Here is a 21,283-nt window from a genome sequence, read left to right on the forward strand (position 1 = left end):
TGGAATGATAATGAAAATCTTGCCGGAGCGTATTAGAAACCTGTTGCTATATGGCGGAGCCAAAGCCTCATATTGATTCGTCCCCATGACGAATGTAATACTTATGACCATGGTCATGCTTTTGCATCTGTCTATAAGATGCATGACAGCTCACCCAGAAGGAGTATAATGTTTGGCAGCTTACAGAGAATATGAGCAGCACGGGCGATCTTTGATAAATCATCTCAGTTTGTTTGTTCGTTTAGTCAACAACACACTCTTCATTTGGTAATATTGTCGTGCAAAGTGCAAGCATTCTTCTTTGTGATAATTCCATCAAAAGAAGGTCATCCACCAGCTGGAGCACACTGCGTCACAGGTTCGCTGAAAAGGTCATAACAACTGAGTTTTAAAGGTCAATGTCCTGCAGCGACAGAATATAGCAAAGCGGACGGTCTTGTATCATCTTTTATTTTTTCTTTAATTCTGGCCTTTAATCGCACCTTAGAGGTTTTTTTCATACGATCAATCCCCCGTGAACATCGGGCCTACAGCTGCAAACAGAGTCCACCATGTTCTCTAGCTCTCAAACAGCTATCTCCGCCTGTCTCACCTCTTGTTTATTCAAATTTGCCACTCTGGCTGCAGGCTTGCAACACTATAGTCACTAAAAGCTCCTGCAGATTCCTTTCCCTGTCCCCTTAACCCCCCCCCCCCCCCCCCCCTCTATGCTTTAACTGTCTATCAGCCAGTGCCACGTGCCACACACATACATGTGGCACACACACACACACACTGTCAGAGGAGGAGCAACATACAGTTACTTTCTCCTTGTCTCCAGTTTGTCCAGAGGTGACAGTAACATGGAGCATATGAAGAGTGCTCATTCACGTCATTGCATACATGTAAGGTGAGATTCTACAGCAAACTTTGAAGGTAAGGGAAATTTTAAAAATATTTTAGGTAAGAAATTGTGGTGGTCATCTTATGGAACACCTTCCTATATTCTATATCACTTCCCCTTGAAGTGACATTTTAATGCCTCATTTAAATTGTATACTTCAGTGATTCCCAATGAAAATCATCAGTTGTATTGCAGACAATTATCCAATTTCACTTAATTTGTCAGAAATATATTTATTCAGTACAGATATATTTTTGTTCATCTATCTACCTGTGGCATATCTAGCTGTTTCCGAAAACAATTATGTCATAGCTTCATCTTTTTTGTTCAATCAACCTGGTCCAGATTTCTCAAGTCAATTTGTGAGTGGAACGAGATGATCCTTATTTTGATATTTGTCATTTTTGTGATATTTTTGGTGTGCCTTTAATTTTTTCTAAAAGAAAATAGGTGCCTTGGTAAATGTTGTTTTAGTCCCTCACTGTACCCCACAATGCATCTGGAAAAGGAGTGAACAAGTATACTAGATAAGTGTTTCGGAAAATAGATGGATGGATGATGAGTGAATTATAAACCTTTGTAGTACAGTATAGAATAAAAAAAAAATTACTGGATTGTGACTCAAAAATAAGGGGATTGTGGTGAATTTCTTCTGTGGTGAGTTGTCTTTCTAGAATGCACTATTGAAAGTAGCTGGCTTGGGGAGGGAAAAGAATTCAACACAAAGCTGATTGGGAACAGATTTTGTTCTACCAAATACAAGCGATGCCAAACAAAGTGTCTCACGCCCACATAAAATGCCGAGTTGGTCTTCCAGTCTCCTTGCTTTATACCTGAAGCATATCCTCCATAGGTCTGCAAGACAGCTGTTATCTGATACAGCTTGCTTTCCCATCCTGCAGACCATCTACCTATTATTAATTTCTGATCACAACCAAATGTCCAATTTATTCTCTGATGCCAATCAGTTTGCATTCTTTAGGCAAGACACATGAGAGAAAGAAAATATACTACAGGATGATGAATGATTCCCCAAACATTTAAGGTGTCGCTAGAATCTTTTGATATCGTGCCCAGAGGATTCCCAACTACGGCTCTCCCATCCCTGAGCGTCCGAGTGCATTCGAGGAATCCCCTGAGTTGCGCGTGGGAAATTAGATAACTGAAATAAAGTTATGTCTCTCAATCACTGCTGTTTCTTTGCTGCTGCTGTAGCCGCCTCTCTGCTGCTTTTGTTTCATTCAGAACAATGTCCACTATTTTGACTTTGACTCTGCTCCCCTACATGCACACATGCACACCAACTAGCGCCGCCACGATTGCGTGTGAAACCACACCTCAGGCAGATGTGCAATTTCTCAGAACCGGGACACAGTGAGCTAAAAATGGCTGTAATAAAGAAATCTTGCAGGATGATAGACTCTTGAGCAATTCAGATCAATATTTATCAAATATCATGACAAAATGTTAAAAATGTTAAAAATTAGGTCTTAATAAAAGCTGTGTTGTGACCGACCAATCAGAGGATGGAAAAATAATGACATCAAGGGCTGGTGTTCAATCCTAATAGGGATGAATTTGAAATATGATTGGTCAAATTGTTTATTTTACATAAGCCTATTGATTTTGAAAGCCCTGAGCATATAACACATTTATGATGAAATCTGATTGGGTCAATAATAGATCCTTACATCATCCTCAACAAACAAGAAAGTAGTACTGCACCACGCTTCATTCATGATGTTGCTAAACTTGGGCAAAACTGAAATCATTGTTTGTGACTCACATAAACCAAGCAAAAGTGTCATCAGGGAAATCTCTTACCCAAAAGCCTAAAAATCTAATTAGCTTGAATCCAGAAGAAACATTGAGTCATCACGCTTTGCTTTTGTAGGCTACAAAAGATGATGTGACCAGATCTGGCCCTCCCCTGAGTCTTGAGTTTCATACATGATCTAATTTGTTCCTTTGACTTATTTGTCACTCGCAATTCTAGACAAGGTCATGTTTGCACAGATAGAGACTAATATATAGGCTGGTATATATTTGTATTAAAAAAAACAAAAAAAAACTTGCTGCCCTCTGATCCCCCCCCCACTCAATGAATGTGTCCTTCGATATAGTTGTGTCCATTCACACATGCTCTGATACCTGTAAACATACCGCTGATTTTAGCTTTTCATCTCCCCGCTGAAAACTGACACCAGATCTGACATTTCAACATAGCTATACTCTGATATCTGTTGGGTTAAGACTACGTAACCCAAATTTGGTAAAATAGCAAACCCATTGGGTTGAGGATTTGATACATTATGCTGGGTCAAGATTTACATCCAAAGGTGGTTTTTTTTTTTATTGAGGAAAAAAACTACCAATAAAACTACCACTAGATAAAGAAATTACAGAGGTAAAGTCACCAAGAATTTTGTTTTTGTAGTGAAAAAAATGCGAAATTTATGACCAAATATTTCTAAAAATAAGAAGCAACTTCACCGAATACCAATGTACAATCTTCGACCCACTCTACAGAGTTAAAAGTATTAACCCAACTTTTGGTAAAAAAACAAAAAAACAATCTGTTCAAAATCCACAACTATCGACCGAGTGAGTTAGAATCTCACAAGTTTTTATTTTGTTGGACTTTCTGAATCCAAGCTCATCACGGCTACCACTACAATAGGCCAGTCGATTGCATATTGCTGCCTCACTCTGGTGCGGATGCTGGATCTAATTATCTTACAGTTTGGATCCTTGTCAGGGAATCACCCTGAGTAACAATTAGACAGTCCAGTCATGCTGGAGTCATTAGTGACTCAGGGGGAAGTGTGGCTAGAATAGATCATAAAAAAGATGCTACACAGTGCACCACCATTTGTGGGAAGTAGGAACCTGACCGGGCTTCAAATAATATAATATATAATATAGATAAATAATAAATAAACAATAAATACATAAATAAAAATAAGTCCAATCAGGTTTCCTCCACTTTGCGTTTCCATGTCAATCAAATCTGCCCATGGTCTTAACAAGGCCACTTGGTCAACTGTCAATGACATCAGCATTTTTCCGTCTTCTCGTTGGTCAGAGCAAAACCTGTAATAGCAAACTTGGTAATGTGCAGTAATCCAATAGCATTTTTTTCAACTTTTGGGGAGTCGAGGAAAAAAAAGAAGACCAAATTCAACAAACAAGAGGAGTCCAGTTGGTGGATTTTCACCTAGTATGGGTGGTTCCATAAAATCTAACCCTGACTTGTTCCAGTGTAATAACATAAAGAGGAGATGATATGATTTCACAGTTACAACCAGGCCTCCAAAAGCACCATAACTCGGAAAAATTGGACCAGCTATGTTCAGTCTGCAAGAGGATGCTCATGTGATATCCATATATCTACACTCAACATAATCTAGTTATTGAACATACATGCATGCCATCTGTAAACACACAAACAGTTGTTTGTGGTTTTGCCACAGAATATACTTGGAACTGATCCGTGATGAGATGGAGTTAGCAATGCCGTAATGAAGTTTTACGGGGCTGTAAGAGCAAGAAGGAAACATCTTTCAGGTACAGGATGATTTTATCATCTGGCCTAATGGAGCCACTTGCAGGACAGCATGCAATGACCCTTGAGTGTCTTTACATTGATTTTATAATGAAAATACATCGCTTTGTCACATTGTTATGTTGGGCATGTTTGGCAGCCATTTTTTTTGTTTTTGCAATCACATCAACCGCTTTTGCATTGAAATGGTTGTTTTTGCCTTTGGTGTGCTGTTTACTGTCAGCGATTTTTTTTTAAAGATACCATTTCCGTTTATTTTGATTCTCTAAGCGGATGCTTTTATCCAAAGCATCAAAAAGCATGATCACGAGTGTTTAAATGTGTAGTGTGGGCGGCTTTAGTGGACAGTTTTAAGGTTGATTTGAAAAGAAGAAAAAAAAAAAAAAAAGAAGAAAATTGTTATTTTCCCCATTGGTAAATTACAATGAACCCGTTATCGTTAACTAACACACCTCCATTGCATCACATACTGCCTTTTAAACTTAGCCCTGATAATAATCCAGACGGTCCTTTTTCCTATTTCGCCAGGAGGACAAGATGTCCATGTTGATATACTGGATGGTTTCTGCTTTACAAGGTGGACAAACTGTGTTAAGTGACAATGGTTTTCTTATGTGCTCCAGAGTCTGTGTAGCAATATGATTTGTGATGCCAGTATAGTGCCGCCTGAGGGATCAAAGGTCGTGGGCACTCACTGTTGGTTTTCGGCCTTGCCGCTTTCCTTTTATGTATATTTAACATGGAAATATTTGGATATCGGAAATGTTGGTAAGGTACATAATCATAAGTATTGAAAAATATACAGTCCCATCCAACTTGTCATGGCAGATCCAGTCAGGGTTTACACTTCCAGGTCACTTTAGATGCTGTTTTTTTTATTTTTTTTTAAAGGGGGGTTGCAACATTCATATACTTTGATTTCTTGTCAGACAACCAAGCCTTGATTTTCCACTGCTATGACTATTTTTAGACAGTTATTAATTCTTTCTCTCATTCTAATCTTAATTTAATATCTTCAAATGAGCTTTCTCGATACAGTGAGCTATGATGTGATGCCTCTAAGACCCCAAAATGAAAGAGACTGTCTTAAAAATTAGCCTGCAAGCTATTACGAGTGTGTCGCGGCGATCCCGTTTGAGCCTTGGGGAAGCCTGTGAGCAGGCAGGAGATTGAGTTATGATATCTGCTCCCTATTTGTGCTAAAGGGAGGCTTTTCGGAAAAGCGGTTCATAATGCGGTCTTCTTCCAATCGACATAATAAGATTATCATCTGCTCGAGACCATTACATTGAATAACTACATCTTGTAGGCGGTCAGATTTGAAATGATGTAGTCACGAATATTTGTGTGCTTTCCCGATATGCGAGCGCTCTGTTTTCAAACACAGATGCTTAAGTTTCTATTTACTCACCTGGTCACTGTTCACACATACTCAGTGCAAGTTGGAAAAAACTATCAAACACCTGCCAACGTGTTACACATCATTTTGCATTGATGAGCTTCAGTTGGGGAGTGTAACAAAGTAGAAATACTTTGTTACTGTACTACAGTTCAATATAATTATTTTTTTTTCGTTTTTTGTGACTTAAATAAAGTGTTATTTATTGTATTTATTTTCTCCTCCTTTCATATTTTAAATATGTTCAAAATAAAGACATATCAATCAATCAGGAGTTGAACCAGTGCTGCCGCATTTTCTGAAAACCTTTTTTTCTTTTTTTAAAGCAAATACCTGTGTTTCTGCTTAAAGCACATAGTTTGAGTATGTTTGCCACTTCTGGTGATATTGCAGTTCAATAAAAGAAACCTGTTTGTATTTGTATCCGCAGCCCGAATGATCTGTGACCACATCCGAGAGCGGAGACAATGGAGACTGTGAATACCAGCAGCGGAGGAGACGCCGGCCTCTCCTCTGCCAAACCTTACACCACCGTAGAGATTGTACTCATCATTCTGGTGGCAGGATCCCTCAGTCTGATCACCGTCATTGGAAATATCCTGGTCATGCTCTCTATAAAGGTGAGTTGTGTCAAATAATCGAAAGTCCCAATAATCAATGAGTAGAACTTATGTCAACTTGCAAAAGATCTGCCTGATGGGTCCCTAAATAGTGTTGACAAGCTGAGCAAGCAGCCCCCATTCCTGTATTTCCTTTCTTAGCTCCTTTTCCAGTTCCTTTTGTAAGGTCTCCCACACCAGAGAAGCAATTAGAGAACAAACCTCCAGGCATGTAATCTAATAGAAGGGAGAAAACATACATCACACAAAAAAGATTAGCATCTGACAGCCTGGTCCATGTGGTTTCTCCAAAGGTAAACAGGAACCTGCAGACCGTCAACAACTACTTCCTGTTCAGTCTGGCCTGTGCGGACCTCATTATTGGCGTCGGCTCAATGAACCTGTACACTGTCTATATCGTGATTGGCTACTGGCCCTTGGGAGCGGTTGTCTGTGACCTCTGGCTGGCGGTGGACTACGTGGTCAGCAACGCCTCAGTCATGAACCTCCTGATCATCAGCTTCGATCGTTACTTCTGCGTCACCAAACCTCTAAGCTACCCCGCGCGCCGTAGCACTAAGATGGCCGGTCTGATGATCGCCGCCGCCTGGGTGCTGTCCTTTATCCTGTGGGCCCCGGCTATTTTGTTCTGGCAGTTCATTGTAGGTGTTAGAACCGTGCCGCCAGACGAATGCTACATCCAGTTCTTCTCCAACCCGGCGGTTACGTTTGGCACGGCCATCGCGGCCTTCTACCTACCTGTGGCCATCATGATCTATCTCTACTGGCGCATCTCCAGGGCCAGCCGTAGCCGCATGCAGAGGGACAGCAGGAAGACATCCGGAACTAGTATTGTTGAAGCTCACTCCCACAGTCAGGAGTATGTGGGCGAGAACCAGATCCAGAACAACTGCATTCAGAAGATTAGAGAGCAACTCAGAGAAGCTGTGCCAAGAAAGGAGAAGGAAGAACTGCAGCAACAGAACGGAAGTTCTCCTTGCAAGGAAGACAAACCCGAGCAGGTGGAACCGGAGGCGGAGAGCGTCCAACCCTCCACATCTACGGAGAACGAGGTCCCCGTTTCGGTGCTGAAGGGACTGAACGCCATAAAACGAATGAACCAAGCAGATCCAGCTTCCAGGACGACATCTTTGACTGACTGTCAAGCCACAAGGACATTGCTTAAGGTAAACAAATTTAATCCATTGTGTTAGCATTCATTTTCACTCAGGTTATGATCTCCATAGTATAGGAGTGTCCAACCAACAACCATTTAGCTATTTACAGCACGTTCTCCATTCTTCAGCCCCAAAACGTCGGCCAGTGCTTCTGACTTTTAGCCATGACCGTTCACCGCTCATGTGATACAATCTATTTTCCTCCAGGTGACAAAACAGAGCGCGGTGGCCAAGTGGCGCAAGAAAAGCACATCCTTGCGTGAAAAGAAGGTGACGAGGACCATCATGGCCATCCTGGTGGCCTTTGTGGTGACGTGGACGCCGTACAACGTGATGGTGCTGATAAACACCTTCTGCTCCGTCTGCATCCCAAACGCCCTGTGGACCATCGGCTACTGGCTGTGCTACATCAACAGCACCATCAACCCAGCCTGCTATGCCCTCTGCAACACCACCTTCAAAAACACCTTCAAGCACCTGCTGCTGTGTCAGTACAAGAACATACGAACAGTCCGGTGAGGCTGCTATTGATGCAGACTCCGTACACCAAACGTACACTAAATGCCAAAATGCGTGCATGTCTTTTGCAGTAGTACCTTGACTTACGAGTGCCCCAACGTTTTTGTTTTCTAATTTAATCTGGTTTAGGCCAATAAATCCGCAATGTCTTTAGGTATACCACAGGGCTCTTTACCAGGGCCTCCTATCATTGTATGGAAATGTGCAATGTAAATACAAGAATTGCTATTCAAGTCTAACTATAATGAGCAATTATCTAGATTAAGTACAAGTACAGCAGTATCTTGATTTACAAGTGTCATGAGTTTTTCTCTTGGTTATTTTTTTTGTGTTTGTTTAGTGAAACAAAATTAGAGGTTGAAGTTGTTGCTTAAATGAAGTAAAAATAAAAGCAGCAAATAAAGTATTATAATGTGGGAAAGGAGAGCCGCGATCAGCGAGACACGTTCAGCTGTTGAATGGGACAAACCGTTAATTACAAAAATGCAAAACAATTAATGGCATTTAATTTAATTTCATTTTAATGGGATAAAATTATTTGAAATGCAAGTACAGTGAATAAGGACCTTGGTCAAAGAACGAATTAAACTTTTAAGGCAAGGTTCCACTGTATTTCCCAATCTATTGCAACACTAACATTAATAAGACCAGGCTACACTTGTGTACTTTATTGGCAACCTCCAGTTTTCGCAATGTGTCGTGTCGAGCAGGATGCACATGTAAAAACACATAACAAGGAATAAGTCATCATGTGCTTGCTGCTAGGGCCCAAGTTATTATGAACTACAAATAAAAGTGTTTTTTCTAAATGATTGTATTAATAGTTTAAACTTTTATAGTTTATAGTTTCAATCCATGATCCCAAAACAATTTAATATCATTTCAGACTCATCTAATTATAACTAAAAATGAAGACAGATATGAGTTTGAAAAAAAAAAATTACAATACAAAAACTGTCTCTCGGTTGCCACTCTGAAATACTTATTTGACACCAATTACTTCTTTCCAATTACTACTTTGCAATTTAGACTGGGAATTTGTCAACATCCACCTGTATCTTAGGGCATTACAAGCAAGTGCAACAATAAAATAAAAAATAGTTGTTGTTTTTAAACACACTTAAACGTGTTAAACCTGTCTACAAAGTTGCAATGTCCTCCAGCAAGAATCCAATACCCCACACTGCTCCCCGGCAGTTAAGCAGCCCTCTGCTTCAGTGTGTACTCGCTAGAATGGGTCAAATGCAGAGGTCGAATTTTATGTCGGAACAGTTACTGCTGAGCTTAGTTGGGGACCTTCTCTGCCTTTTGCTCTTAATTACATTGTACATTTTCCAATCGTGCTGCCTGCTATGTAGCACAACAGAGCGCAGCTCTGAAAATGTGCAACTCTATAATAATAATAATAATAATAAATAATAATAATAATAGTGGGGGTGACACTATTTTACTCATTATGCGTCAAGTATATGGAAATCACCATAAACTATGGAGTAGGACACAGTGTGTTGGTGAAATGTTTCATTGTGTGTGTGTGTGTGTTCATGTTTCCTCTATGTCGAGTGCAGATAGTAAACGAGTCCAAATACATTTACAGTATTAACACATGTATTAGCTGCTTCCTCAATTGATGTTATTGTAAAACGTGTATCTTACTATAAATCGTGGCATGAAAATAAATATTGTGGCATGTTGAAATAAACCGAATAAATGTGTGAAACAGTGTCTGTTATTTGAAAAATGAAACACTGGAAAGTAGAGATAATGGAAAGCAGGGCATGCAACGCTTCAATAGTTGTATAACTACATTCAAAGGACAGCGTGTTTGGACACTATGGAACAGTTACGCCCTCTGGTGGTAGAAAAGCAGTTAACCACTGTTGAGAGTAAGCCAGTGTCATTCATTCATTCATTCATTCATTCATTCATTCATTCATTCATTCATGTTTAAAACTAGAGCAACACTGTTTATCAACCAAAAGGCAAATAAAATACTCCTTTGGTAGATTGTCAGTGACGTGGATCGAAATTGAAATATTGGTACTTCTTCAAAGTGTTCCAAATTTGAGTCTCAATCACAATATTGATACGTAAAATACTTTGGATAATTAAGATCATTTAAATCATTAACAGGAACACAGTTATTGTGATTGAAATGACATATGGTTGGTAAGTGTGAAATGTAGCACGCCATGCTGCTCATGTATTACCACATTTCATTTTACAAGGCATTATGGAGGGCTTATGTATAGATGTTCAGGCCCAGACCTTCGGTGCCAACAAGAACAATGTACGTTTAATGTAAACATGGCTGCTTGTATTCATTAGGCTTTGTGCTGTGTGATGTTGACAACACAACAAAGTGACTGCACTGTTTGTCTTGGCATCAGCCCAACACTACTGAGAGCAAAAGAGGGCAGCTCTCTGCTTTCATATTTTGCACAAATGGCAAAAGTGCTCTTAAGTAGACTTACCTGTGTCAAGAGCAGCAACTCTGCAGATGTTGAAAAAGGTAAGTATCCTACTGTGACACAGCAAGACGTTCTGCAGGAGCCTGAAAATGATCCTGGTGAATTGAATCAGGTGCGTTCAATGAGGGGAAACTTCGAAAACATGGACGAATGCGCCCCCCGAGGACTGGAGTTTGCATAGTGTTCTCAAATAAAGTACAGAAATAGAAAAGAATTATACAAGCAATTATTTGTCACTTTCCACCAGTGCCCGTATGAGCAATAATTTGCATTTGGTATTTTTTTTCTCCGTGTACCAACAAGTCGTGTTTAGCGTGTACACATTGCCACCTTTACTAATTAGCCGTTACTTTACAGTGAGAGAAATGCTGTTTTGAGTCAAAACAGCCCTCATGTGCAGTACTTTAGCACTGTTCCATCCACTTGAGCAAGAAGTGCTTTAGTTGCAAAGTGAAGTCCCATGGCTGAGGAAAAGCAGTTGAAGGGAACCTCCGGGGAGACCCTGCCTGTGTCTGACCACCACTGTCCTCAAGCAGCACAAGCAGAGGACGAGCGGGGAGGATGCGAAGAGGAGCTCAAGAGGGGCCCCGACCTGTTGCAGATGCTAAAGGCTGCAGAGAGCAGGTGGGCCCCCCAACAGGGTCAGGAAAAAGGAGAGGCCGGGACGGAGGAGGTCGTCAGCGAGGCGCTGAAGACTGACATGGTGAGCAGTGAGCACACACAGTGACCAGTCGTGGGAAGTAATCAACTCATCAAACTTCATGTCCCACCTTAACCGTTTTATTCGTTTTTCTGGGTTTGAGCCCATCGTCTTTCTTTCGGTGTACCGCAAGGGTCATTACCAGATCCCCATTTGGAGATTTGCTATGTAAACACATGATCAGTTATTTACAGGCAGACCAAATGAACATGACCAAATTGCATAAATAATCGCGTGTGTAATCTGCAGAGGTGCTTTGATTTCGGAGTGGACCAAATGATTGGTTTGTTGTGACATCAAATTTGAGTAATGAGCATTTTGGGGATTTTGCATGAAAGTGTGTAATGTAGCCAAGCTAAATAAAAAAAACGGTGAATTTTGCTGCCCATATTCCACAAACGCAATATTAATCAGAATGCCGAGTTTAGACTAGTGGGGGCAGAGGCAACATATAAATGTAAAAACATTTTGGCTGTTGAATACATGACTTATAATTGTCTTTTGTTTTCGTGTTTTTATGTTTAGTTGGACAATTGACAGTCAACTTTAAATATTAGAGTCAGCTCGAAGCCTCTTTTTTCCTCCCAGTTATTATCGTCATTTCTTACCCAGCAGATCATTTCAGGTCATTTTATCTTCCATTGTGACTAAATCTACACCGAGCCTGTTTTTTTTCAACTTTCCTCATACAAAGACTCCTTTGAGTGGAGCCTGTGCTTTTGCGAGGCGTGTCTGGTTGCTCTGTGAACATCATGTTGACTGACGGGTTAATAAAACAGTGTGTACTGAGCTCGGCCAAGGTGAAAGCATGAAGAAAGTGTACAGTCTGGTGAATGTGACCAAAGCCAAGGACCAGGATGCCGTACAATACGTCCGCATCAAGGTAGCTTTTTTTGTTTTTGTTTGCATCACCATCAAAATTGACGCGAGTAGAATAGTTCTTACTACATTTTCCGATCCTTCTGTGCTTTAATGACAAAGTGCATAATTGAATCAAAGAGAATTGATTTTAGACACCTAAAATCAAAATGGTTTTTATCTTTGAACTTTCACCCTCGCCTGCTTGGGTTTAAAAAGGCAATTCCTCAACTGTTGAGATGTGATCATTGAATTTACCAACACGCCGCCGCCGCAAAGCCCGTGTTAAATATTAAGTTCCTTGACTTTAGTGTGGCCAAATAGGAGAAAACAGAGGCTACGTTCACTCAACTGAAGCCATATTTGTAATCATTACCAAGGAAAATGCATCACTGAGTGGACTTCATTGGTGTTATTGGCTCAAAATAATTTATTTTTAAGATGAATTGGAGCTAATTTGTGACAATATTGCCTAATTTGGGTCATTTAGTAGTTCACAGTTTATTGTCTTGCATTGTGTTGTGTTTCACCTCACTTAAGTCATTAAAGTGACCTTGACTAGAGGTCATTAAAAAAAAACAGATCATAATGCAGTTTTTTCATTCACATTTTCTATGACAATAAAATTGTAATCTGACACTGTCGTATGGATTGTCAAATTTACATAAAAATTACAGATAGAGCCCAATATTAGTGAACATATTAGTGAATACAATGTGTTTAAAATGCTCACCAGCGAGTGTATGTATTCAATATGAATGACTCCACTGTATTTGAAATACTAACTAAAGCAGATCACACAACATCCCTTCAATATCCCAATATATTAAAAATGAAGCTTTGCATGCATGGAAAAGTTCTTAATTCTCTCTGGATTATTTGGCAATTTCAGCTAAAAGTATTTTGTCGGTGTTTTTTTGTTCCAACAGCAGATACAGTTGACGGAGCAGAAACAAGAATTCAACAAGCGTCCCATCATGGCCGTCCCGCGCCCGCTGTCTCGCTCTGGCTCGCAGTCATCCGTTGACAGCTACAATTCAGGTGCGGGAACCAAAATTTAAAATGTCAATGATTGTTTAGGATCGTCAAATACTTTTTAAAGATTGTCTGTCCCAGGATCATAAAATATTTTTCAACTGGGGCCCATATATGGAAAAATTAAATGTGAGGGCCTTTTCATTGGTTTCACCTGTACTTTATGTTTAAATGTTTATAATTTCTAAATGATTAATGTCATCTTGTTGTGAAAGCCCTTGAATGTAAATCTCCACACTCATCCCATCTTAATTGTTTTATTTAAAATCCATCCTGATTGTCATTGTGTATAAAGGCAAACTGTATGTGGGCCTTACTGTACTGGGTTGTATAGCGGACAGTGCCAACTCTGAAGACGACAACTCACCTAGAAACAAAGTCCAGAAGACCTCCAAGGGCGTCTCGGACTTTTGCATTAAAAATATCAAACGGGCTGATTTTGGACGTCGTGAAATTTGCATTGCAGAGCAAGGTGAGGAGAAGACACTAATTGCACATTCACTTATTCGCTTGCTCACTTATGCTAAACACACTCATGCATACACACACTTTACTCTGGCACAATTTCACTCAGACTCAAACACAAACGCTCATGTACACTGTCTTACGCTCACACTTACTGACACGGGTGTGTTGCACTTTCGGGTGCTGGTTTCTGCTCAGAGATGCCTGCGTTGATGGTTCTGAGGAAAAAAGTGGGTAGCGAGAAACCTCTGGCTGGAGCCAAAGTGGTTGGCTGCACACACATCACTGCTCAAACGGCGGTAAGCACCCTCTCCCAACCTTCAGTCACAAAGTCACAGAATATTGAAATGATGAGCTTGTCTTGAATGTAATTTCTTCTACTGAAGAAAGGCATAGACTATGTGTGTGCGTGCATGCGTGTATGTTTTCCAGGTTCTAATTGAGACACTGTCAGCGTTGGGGGCTCAGTGCCGTTGGGCCGCCTGTAACATCTTCTCCACCCAGAATGCCATAGCCGCTGCTCTGGCTGAAGGAGGTGGTGACTCTTTGTATTGTTTCCAAGCACCGCCTGTCTTCTTCATACTGTTATTTCCTGTAATGCATCTTCGCCGGCCTACTCAGGCACATCCGTGTTTGCATGGAGAGGCGAGTCAGAGGACGACTTCTGGTGGTGCATCGATCGCTGCGTTGGTGCTGAAATTTGGGAACCCAATGTGGTACAACAGACACTCTTAATGTACCTCTTGAAACAGTCTTACCTCTGAATTCCTTCTAAGCATTTGCAAAAGAAAATAAATGGAAAGTCAAGCAATCAAGTTCAACATCAAATTGGCAAACCATGATTTAAAATGACCTGACCAAAATAAAATTTATAAATATACATTTTAATCTATTAATACTAAGTTCCAATGAGATTTATTGACATGTTTGTATTTAATAATAAATGTATTTATATGTGATTCTAAAATTATTTTTATTTGTCCGTGTTGAAAATTATTTCAGAAAACTGTTTTGCCCATTCGACCGTTTTAACTCTAATGAAAAGCGTCAGAATTCTTGAAAATAGATGTCTGTCAGAAGTGGGATTCGAACCCACGCCTCCAGGGGAGACTGCGACCTGAACGCAGCGCCTTAGACCGCTCGGCCATCCTGACAGTTGTGGCTTACTCATACCACAACACCCAATATCACACACATACATCGGGGTGGGTTTTGAGTTAAATGAGTGCTTCGAATACATTTGAATCAAATTGTTAAAATTTTAAAACACATTAAGACACATGCGATTTAATTATGTTTTATTATTAGAGAAAACTAGAAGCTTGTTTTGATATGTTTCAAGGATTTGTTTTTTTTCTGGTCAATTCCACTTGGAATATGTACTATGCTGTAGAATGAACCCCGCCACCCCCTTTCTCCATCATTTACCATGCGAAATCCAACTTTTCACTCACTGGCGATAGTTTTCATCTGCGATGATGTGAAAAAAAAAACCCCATCCCATTTCCTTAAAACCTGTTCAGAAACGCATAAAAAATGAGCACCAAAGAATTGAGATATAATGATTTTGCAAACAATCAAGTATTAGTACCCTTAGCTGATGTTTTATCGTTGTAGATTTAGCCTACTTTACTGTCACGAAAAACACCTGTCTCTTCTCTGTGACTAGATTCTAGATGACGGTGGTGACCTGACCCACTGGCTCTACAAGAAGTACCCCAACCTGTTCAAAAACATACGAGGCATTGTGGAAGAAAGCGTCACGGGTGTTTATCGGTTAGTTCAAGTTAAATTCAGTTAATCCCCACTATTTCTGACCTGTGACCCATTGACCCCTCGAAACTCATAACTCAAGGCACTCATAAGTCAAGGTACCTCTTATCAAGCACTAAATATGTGGACAGAGGTTTGCGTAACTGTCTCATGTCGCACATTAAAGCTTATGTTTGCATCAGCTTATACCAGCTGTCCAAGGCCGGCGAGTTGTGTGTTCCGGCCATAAACGTCAACGATTCGGTGACCAAGCAGAAGTTTGACAATCTCTATTGTTGCAAGGAGTCTATCTTGGATGGGTGAGTATGGAAACACACACGCACACACACTTAAACAAATGACTGTGCTGCTTTCAGGTTGAAGAGAACCACAGACGTGATGTTTGGCGGCAAGCAGGTGCTGGTGTGTGGATATGGTGGGGTCAGTAAATCACGAGCATGTGTTTGGTAGGCCAGTGATTCCCAACCTATAAAAAAAAAAATATCCAAAATCCCCACGCCATCCTCTTATTATTTGTTGATGGCATTTAGATCTGACAGGCTATCGGTTTTCCCTGAAATTAATAGTACTATTAATATTTTCTTCACTTGTGTATAGGATTTTTAGTTTTAGCAAGGGTATAGTGTATTTCAAAGCATTCTGTATTTATTTGTAATTTGTAGAGCATGAAAATTGGGTGACCTGTTGTCCAGGAAATTAAAGAATGAGAATTTCTGACAGGATGGGCACCATAGAGAATCTTGGCCAAGGGTGCCACATTGACTCAGGCCCCAGCTATTTAAGAGAGCATTCAAAATCATTTCCTGCTCCAGGTTGGGAAAGGTTGCTGCGCCGCCCTGAAAGCATTGGGTGCTGTCGTGTACGTGACAGAGGTGGACCCCATCTGTGCCATCCAGGCCTGGTATGCTAAACTGTGAACATGGGAACGTTTTCAACCAAGCAACCAGGAAATATCCTCAACCAATTTAACGCCACTGCTACATTTTTTATAGCATGGACGGCTTCAGAGTGATCCAGCTGAGTGAGGTGGTCCGACACGTTGACGTGGTCATCACCTGTACAGGTACACATAAACACCAATGTTACATAGACATGGCCCCTGATTCCAATATAGGCTTTGTGAGGTATTGTTTTGTGAACGTGACATGCCTTATAATGCTTCACATAGACTTAATATATTACGCAACACAAACTCTTTTCCTCAAGTCATCATTTCTCATTTGCAGAAATTCCCTGTTTGTTTTCCCACTAAGGTAACAAACACGTGGTGGCCAGGGAACATCTGGACAGGATGAAGAATGGCTGCATTGTCTGCAACATGGGACACTCCAACACGGAGATAGATTTGGTATGATTTGATATTAAGGCGAGAGGTGTAGTACAGCTTTGGGCTGGTCTCCAGCCATGCCAGAAATTTACAAATGTAATTCAAATACATGATATTTGGGAGCAGATCACATGTTTTGTTCTACTAAATAGGAAATAATACTGATATCATCAGTGAGGACAAATTTAAAATGTGATTGATTCAGATCAGCCAGCAGCACTACTCATTCCAAAGGTCCTGAACAGATTATAATGACGTAGCAACACAAAGTCTGATTGGACCCAAAAACAAAAAACAGCCACAACACAGACTGGAAGCACGATGTAAATTGCATGTCATTGCTTCTGACTGGGATTCGGCCAAATTGTTGTGTTCTGTCAGGCGAGTCTGCGCACTGCAGAGCTGCGATGGGAGCACGTGAGACCTCAGGTGGACCACGTCGTATGGCCGGATGGAAGGAGAATCGTCCTACTGGCCCAGGTGATATATACCAGCTAGAATAGGAAATAGAATAGAAATCCCTAAAGCAGATGACACCCAAGGACCAATGCCTCCAGTTTGGTAGTAGGTGTATCACTCTATCGATTTGTATTTGTAGATTGTTCAAAGTGAGCAATGATCATCGGTATCTCTTTCCTATTCTCTCTTCAGGGTCGTTTACTGAATCTGAGCTGCTCCACTGTGCCCTCTTTTGTCCTCTCGGTCACTGCCACCACTCAGGTGTGTGACGCATTTACTGCTCTTTATTCTGTGGACAAAAGTACTGGGACACAAATAATGGACTAGTTTTCGACTTAAATGTATTCTTAGAAGTGGGTCAAGAAGTTGGTATCACTTTGAGGAAAGCAAGATTGTGGTGCTCACGCAGTTCTCGAAAAGCTCGCGTGCTACAAGCTGTTAAATTTTCACTCATAGTCGATCTTTAGCGTTAATGACACAAAACTAAAGAGAATCAAACATATTTCAACATGACAATTCCAACTATGTAATTTGATTTCATGCTTGCTTAATGCAAGTCGCCATAGGAAAGCTAACGTAAAGTTGTATTTTCTGCGATATTAAATTCTTAAATCATAACAGAAGTGTCCATGTAATTTTTTTTATAAGTTGAATGTTGACGATTACTGTTAAAAAAACGGTGTAATTTTGACTGTCACTCATAACTGTTCAGGCTCTGGCTCTCATTGAGCTGTACAACGCTCCAGAAGGACGCTACAAACGGGATGTCTACTTGCTGCCAAAAAAGATGGGCAAGTGCTTTGATGATTATTGATATGGACACAAAATCTGCCAAATTTAAAATTTCAATGTTCATTTTCACAGATGAATACGTGGCAAGTCTTCACCTCCCTGGTTTTGATGCTCACCTCACCGAGCTGACTGACGATCAGACCAAGTACTTGGGCATTGGCAAGCATGGACCTTTTAAACCTAACTATTATAGGTGACATATATATATATACACACAGATTCAAACATTCCATTTTTAACTACTTTTTATGGCTCATTAAAACCTTTTTTGATACAGGTATTGACTCCCTGGACTACCAAGATGATCTTTTTATGTTATATTATTTAGAATATTCCTTTGAAACCTACTGTAAACATGGCTGACTATTCACCATTGTTGGATTGTCCAGTCTTTGACAGAATTTCATTTTCTCTCTGTGCATTTAGCACAATCGAGATGATAATAATAGGTTATATATAGTATATAGTATATATGTACTGTGAATGTTTTTCATTTTTATTCAAAATAGTTCATAGGTTTGTTGAATTTTAACATGACACATGTAGCACACAAAATACAACTAATGCTTTTTTGTGTCACAGGGAGATTAGAACAGTAGTACATTAAATGACCAAGTGACTGATTTGTAATTTTTATTGAGGGTATTCTACTTTTGCATATATTTGCTAATTAGAATCAAAGAGGTCATTGAAGTCATTTCCTCGCAACACCAGCAAAAATATAAACTACAACTTTTTTTTTTTACATATACTGTTACTATAAAATTACACTCAAATGCTCACATGACAAACACTCTTATTAAAAGCTTTTTTCCATCACTGAGCTGCCGGTCCATAAATTAGGTTACACCAGCTCAGTTTTCGCATCTTTCCGCAGCCTCGTTAATCATACGTATCCAAAAGTGATGTAACATCATTAAGTCGGGCAGAGGGTCGAGGGCTTCTTCATAGAGGAAATGACATTACTGCTGATTTTCTTTTAGCCCCTTTGACCCGCTTCTAGACACAAAATGAATATTGGGCTTGGTTGCGCTGAGACTGCAGGATACTCAGGAGGGAGATGGCATCTGTAAAGCCCTCACTTATGCACCTGTAGTCACTCAGTTACATAAGCTGCATATCTCCATCAATCAAATTTGGCCGCAAAAAAAAAAGAATGTGACTGACTGGAACTCTGTTGCTATCTCTCCGTCGTTTTTTTTTTTGGCAAGTCTAGAACAACCAGATCCTTCCAAGTCACTCGAGTTCTACCACTTCCAAACACCGCAAGAGAAGCCGTGCAACGGCACAGTTTCAGGTTGCATAAAAAACAAACTCAGATCTGTACGAAGGCCGGCGTAATCGATGAGCCTCGCTGGCAGTGTATCATTGAATGCCTTGACATAGATACCAACAAGAGCTAAACCAAAAACATTAGTGCGGATGAATGTCCATCTTGTCCTATATTGGCACCATACATGACTGCTCACGCAGACACACACAAAGCAACCATGTGCTAGTGCCAAAATGGGCAAAGTAGATCAGGCGCACTTGATCGATGCTGGACAGAGGCATACTGGTGAAGGTTCTGTCTCAACTCTGTTTATGGCCCGTTGATCATTCACTGATCGTCTGTTAAAGACAGTGAATATTACCAGTGCCATACACAGAAGAGGAGGAGATACGAACAATTTATTGGGATTTTATTTGAGATATATCTATTTATATATTCACATGTGTGTGTATGTTTATATATGTAGAAAAATATATATAGTTATATCGTTGTGACAACAGGTCTGCCTCTCAGATTGATTCTGGCTGAGGGGAATGATGTGCTAAGTGATTTTTGAGACGCTTCAAATGGCTCCCAAAGCAGGGTCTCATCTTACTGTTTCCGGATGAGATCAATAGAGTAAAAAGCTTGAGAGGGACAGCGAGCGAGACAGAGAGAGAGAGAGATGACATCTCGCTTGCTATTTGTGCTGAGTGATAAACACAGTCTGCAAGGGAGCTGATGATGAGGAATCATCAAGAGGGGAATAAAATGTATTCAAGTCCTCCTCATCAAGGCTAGAGTGGATGCTAAAGCATTTTAAAAAAGGACTATAATATTAATGGAGCTTCACATTTGGATATATCAGTCATCTTAACATAATACAAAATGATATTTGAAGAGAAATAGCATTATCATGAGTTCATTTCTTTACATTCTTACCTTGTACAGATCCTCATTGCAAAAACTTGAACGTCGTCTCGTTTCAGTTTAAGAATGGAGCAGATGACTTGTGTGCGCTCCAAAGGATTTCCTTAGCTGCTAATGATCTTAACCCAGTGGAAGGATAGTAATCCACTCGTCTTTTTTATTTGGCGCACTACTATTGTTACTATCGAGGCAAAACTGCAGAAGTTGACAACTGTGTGCCAGTAGTTTCATTTGTGCCAAAACATCTATTAACATTACTAATCTATTAACTTCACTTTCAATAATGTGCAAATATTTTAATTTATTGTATTTATTATTTTTCAATGTTTACGCAATTGAAATATTGTCAAGTGGTGTAATTGTCTACCATTTTCTTTAAAAACATCCAACTGATTAGTTTAGCACATTTTATTTTCATTGTGCACAACTAAAGCATGTTCAAATTAAATTAAACAAATGGAAGATTTTTTTTCAGTGTAGTAAGACATTTACTTCTAGTTTAGTGGCTCTCTGGCTCCTCTCGAGTTATGTGAAATTATCAAACAATTAAATGTTAAAACTATGCATCATATTAGTTATTTTAACTTTTGTTTTAGTCCAGGATAGTACATTTGTTGCATTTACATGTGAACTACGATGCAACAGGTAAATTTAGTCATGATTAATCAATGTGTAACTTATCTAACCATGTGCAATACATTTTAATGGAATCATTATTTCATAAGTCTTTGTTATGTTCTTATTTTAGAGCAAATTGTTAAGTCAATCTTGACATTATAGTGGCTTAACATTGAGTAATATAAACCTCTGCATGATTGTTTGAGTCAAAAGATCCGTGCGTAAAACAAGTTTACCATCATCCATGGAGCGGGTTTGACGTCCTCCTCCCGACGGTCCACGGCGCTTCGTTCTCCCGCAAAGTTTGTCTGATCACCCAGCCCTCCGATCCTCGTTATGGATCCTCCCTGGGATTACTCACCTGCCGTCCGTGATTGTTGGATAGATTGCGCGCAGGTTTGGGAGAGAGAGAGGTGGAGAGAGGTAGAGAGGTAGAGAGAGAGAGGTAGAGGTAGAGGTA

At 40.1% G+C, this 21,283-nt stretch overlaps 2 protein-coding genes and 1 non-coding gene across 6 annotated transcripts; 2 read left to right on the forward strand and 1 right to left on the reverse strand.

The window, feature by feature from the left end:
- The first annotated feature begins 777 nt into the window (after positions 1-777).
- On the forward strand, positions 778-8,671 carry LOC119124876 (muscarinic acetylcholine receptor M2-like). The gene is made up of 4 exons (XM_037255244.1): positions 778-915; positions 6,278-6,467; positions 6,761-7,633; positions 7,832-8,671. The coding sequence occupies exons 2-4, from the start codon at positions 6,315-6,317 to the stop codon at positions 8,141-8,143; spliced, it is 1,338 nt and encodes a 445-aa protein (XP_037111139.1). The 5' UTR covers positions 778-915; positions 6,278-6,314; the 3' UTR covers positions 8,144-8,671.
- A 2,365-nt stretch (positions 8,672-11,036) lies between these two features.
- Positions 11,037-19,050, forward strand: LOC119124670 (S-adenosylhomocysteine hydrolase-like protein 1). Of its 4 annotated transcripts, none has more exons than XM_037254857.1 (17): positions 11,037-11,317; positions 13,102-13,213; positions 13,542-13,679; positions 13,871-13,971; positions 14,105-14,207; positions 14,294-14,388; positions 15,342-15,448; positions 15,628-15,744; positions 15,802-15,865; positions 16,258-16,346; positions 16,438-16,508; positions 16,699-16,793; positions 17,154-17,252; positions 17,424-17,492; positions 17,944-18,022; positions 18,096-18,216; positions 18,301-19,050. In XM_037254857.1, exons 1-17 carry the CDS (start codon positions 11,075-11,077, stop codon positions 18,305-18,307), a joined length of 1,710 nt encoding a protein of 569 aa, XP_037110752.1. In that variant the 5' UTR covers positions 11,037-11,074; the 3' UTR covers positions 18,308-19,050. The 4 variants fall into 4 exon arrangements, with proteins under 4 accessions (XP_037110752.1, XP_037110753.1, XP_037110754.1 ...); XM_037254859.1 differs by lacking the exon at positions 11,037-11,317 and adding an exon at positions 12,094-12,197; XM_037254858.1 differs by lacking the exon at positions 18,301-19,050 and having other exon boundaries at positions 18,096-18,220.
- On the reverse strand, positions 14,744-14,826 carry trnal-cag. The gene has a single exon. It is a non-coding gene; the product is annotated as a tRNA-Leu (tRNA).
- Positions 19,051-21,283: the final 2,233 nt, after the last annotated feature.

Source organism: Syngnathus acus, chromosome 6, assembly GCF_901709675.1.
Source record: "Syngnathus acus chromosome 6, fSynAcu1.2, whole genome shotgun sequence".
Lineage (NCBI taxonomy): Eukaryota > Metazoa > Chordata > Actinopteri > Syngnathiformes > Syngnathidae > Syngnathus > Syngnathus acus.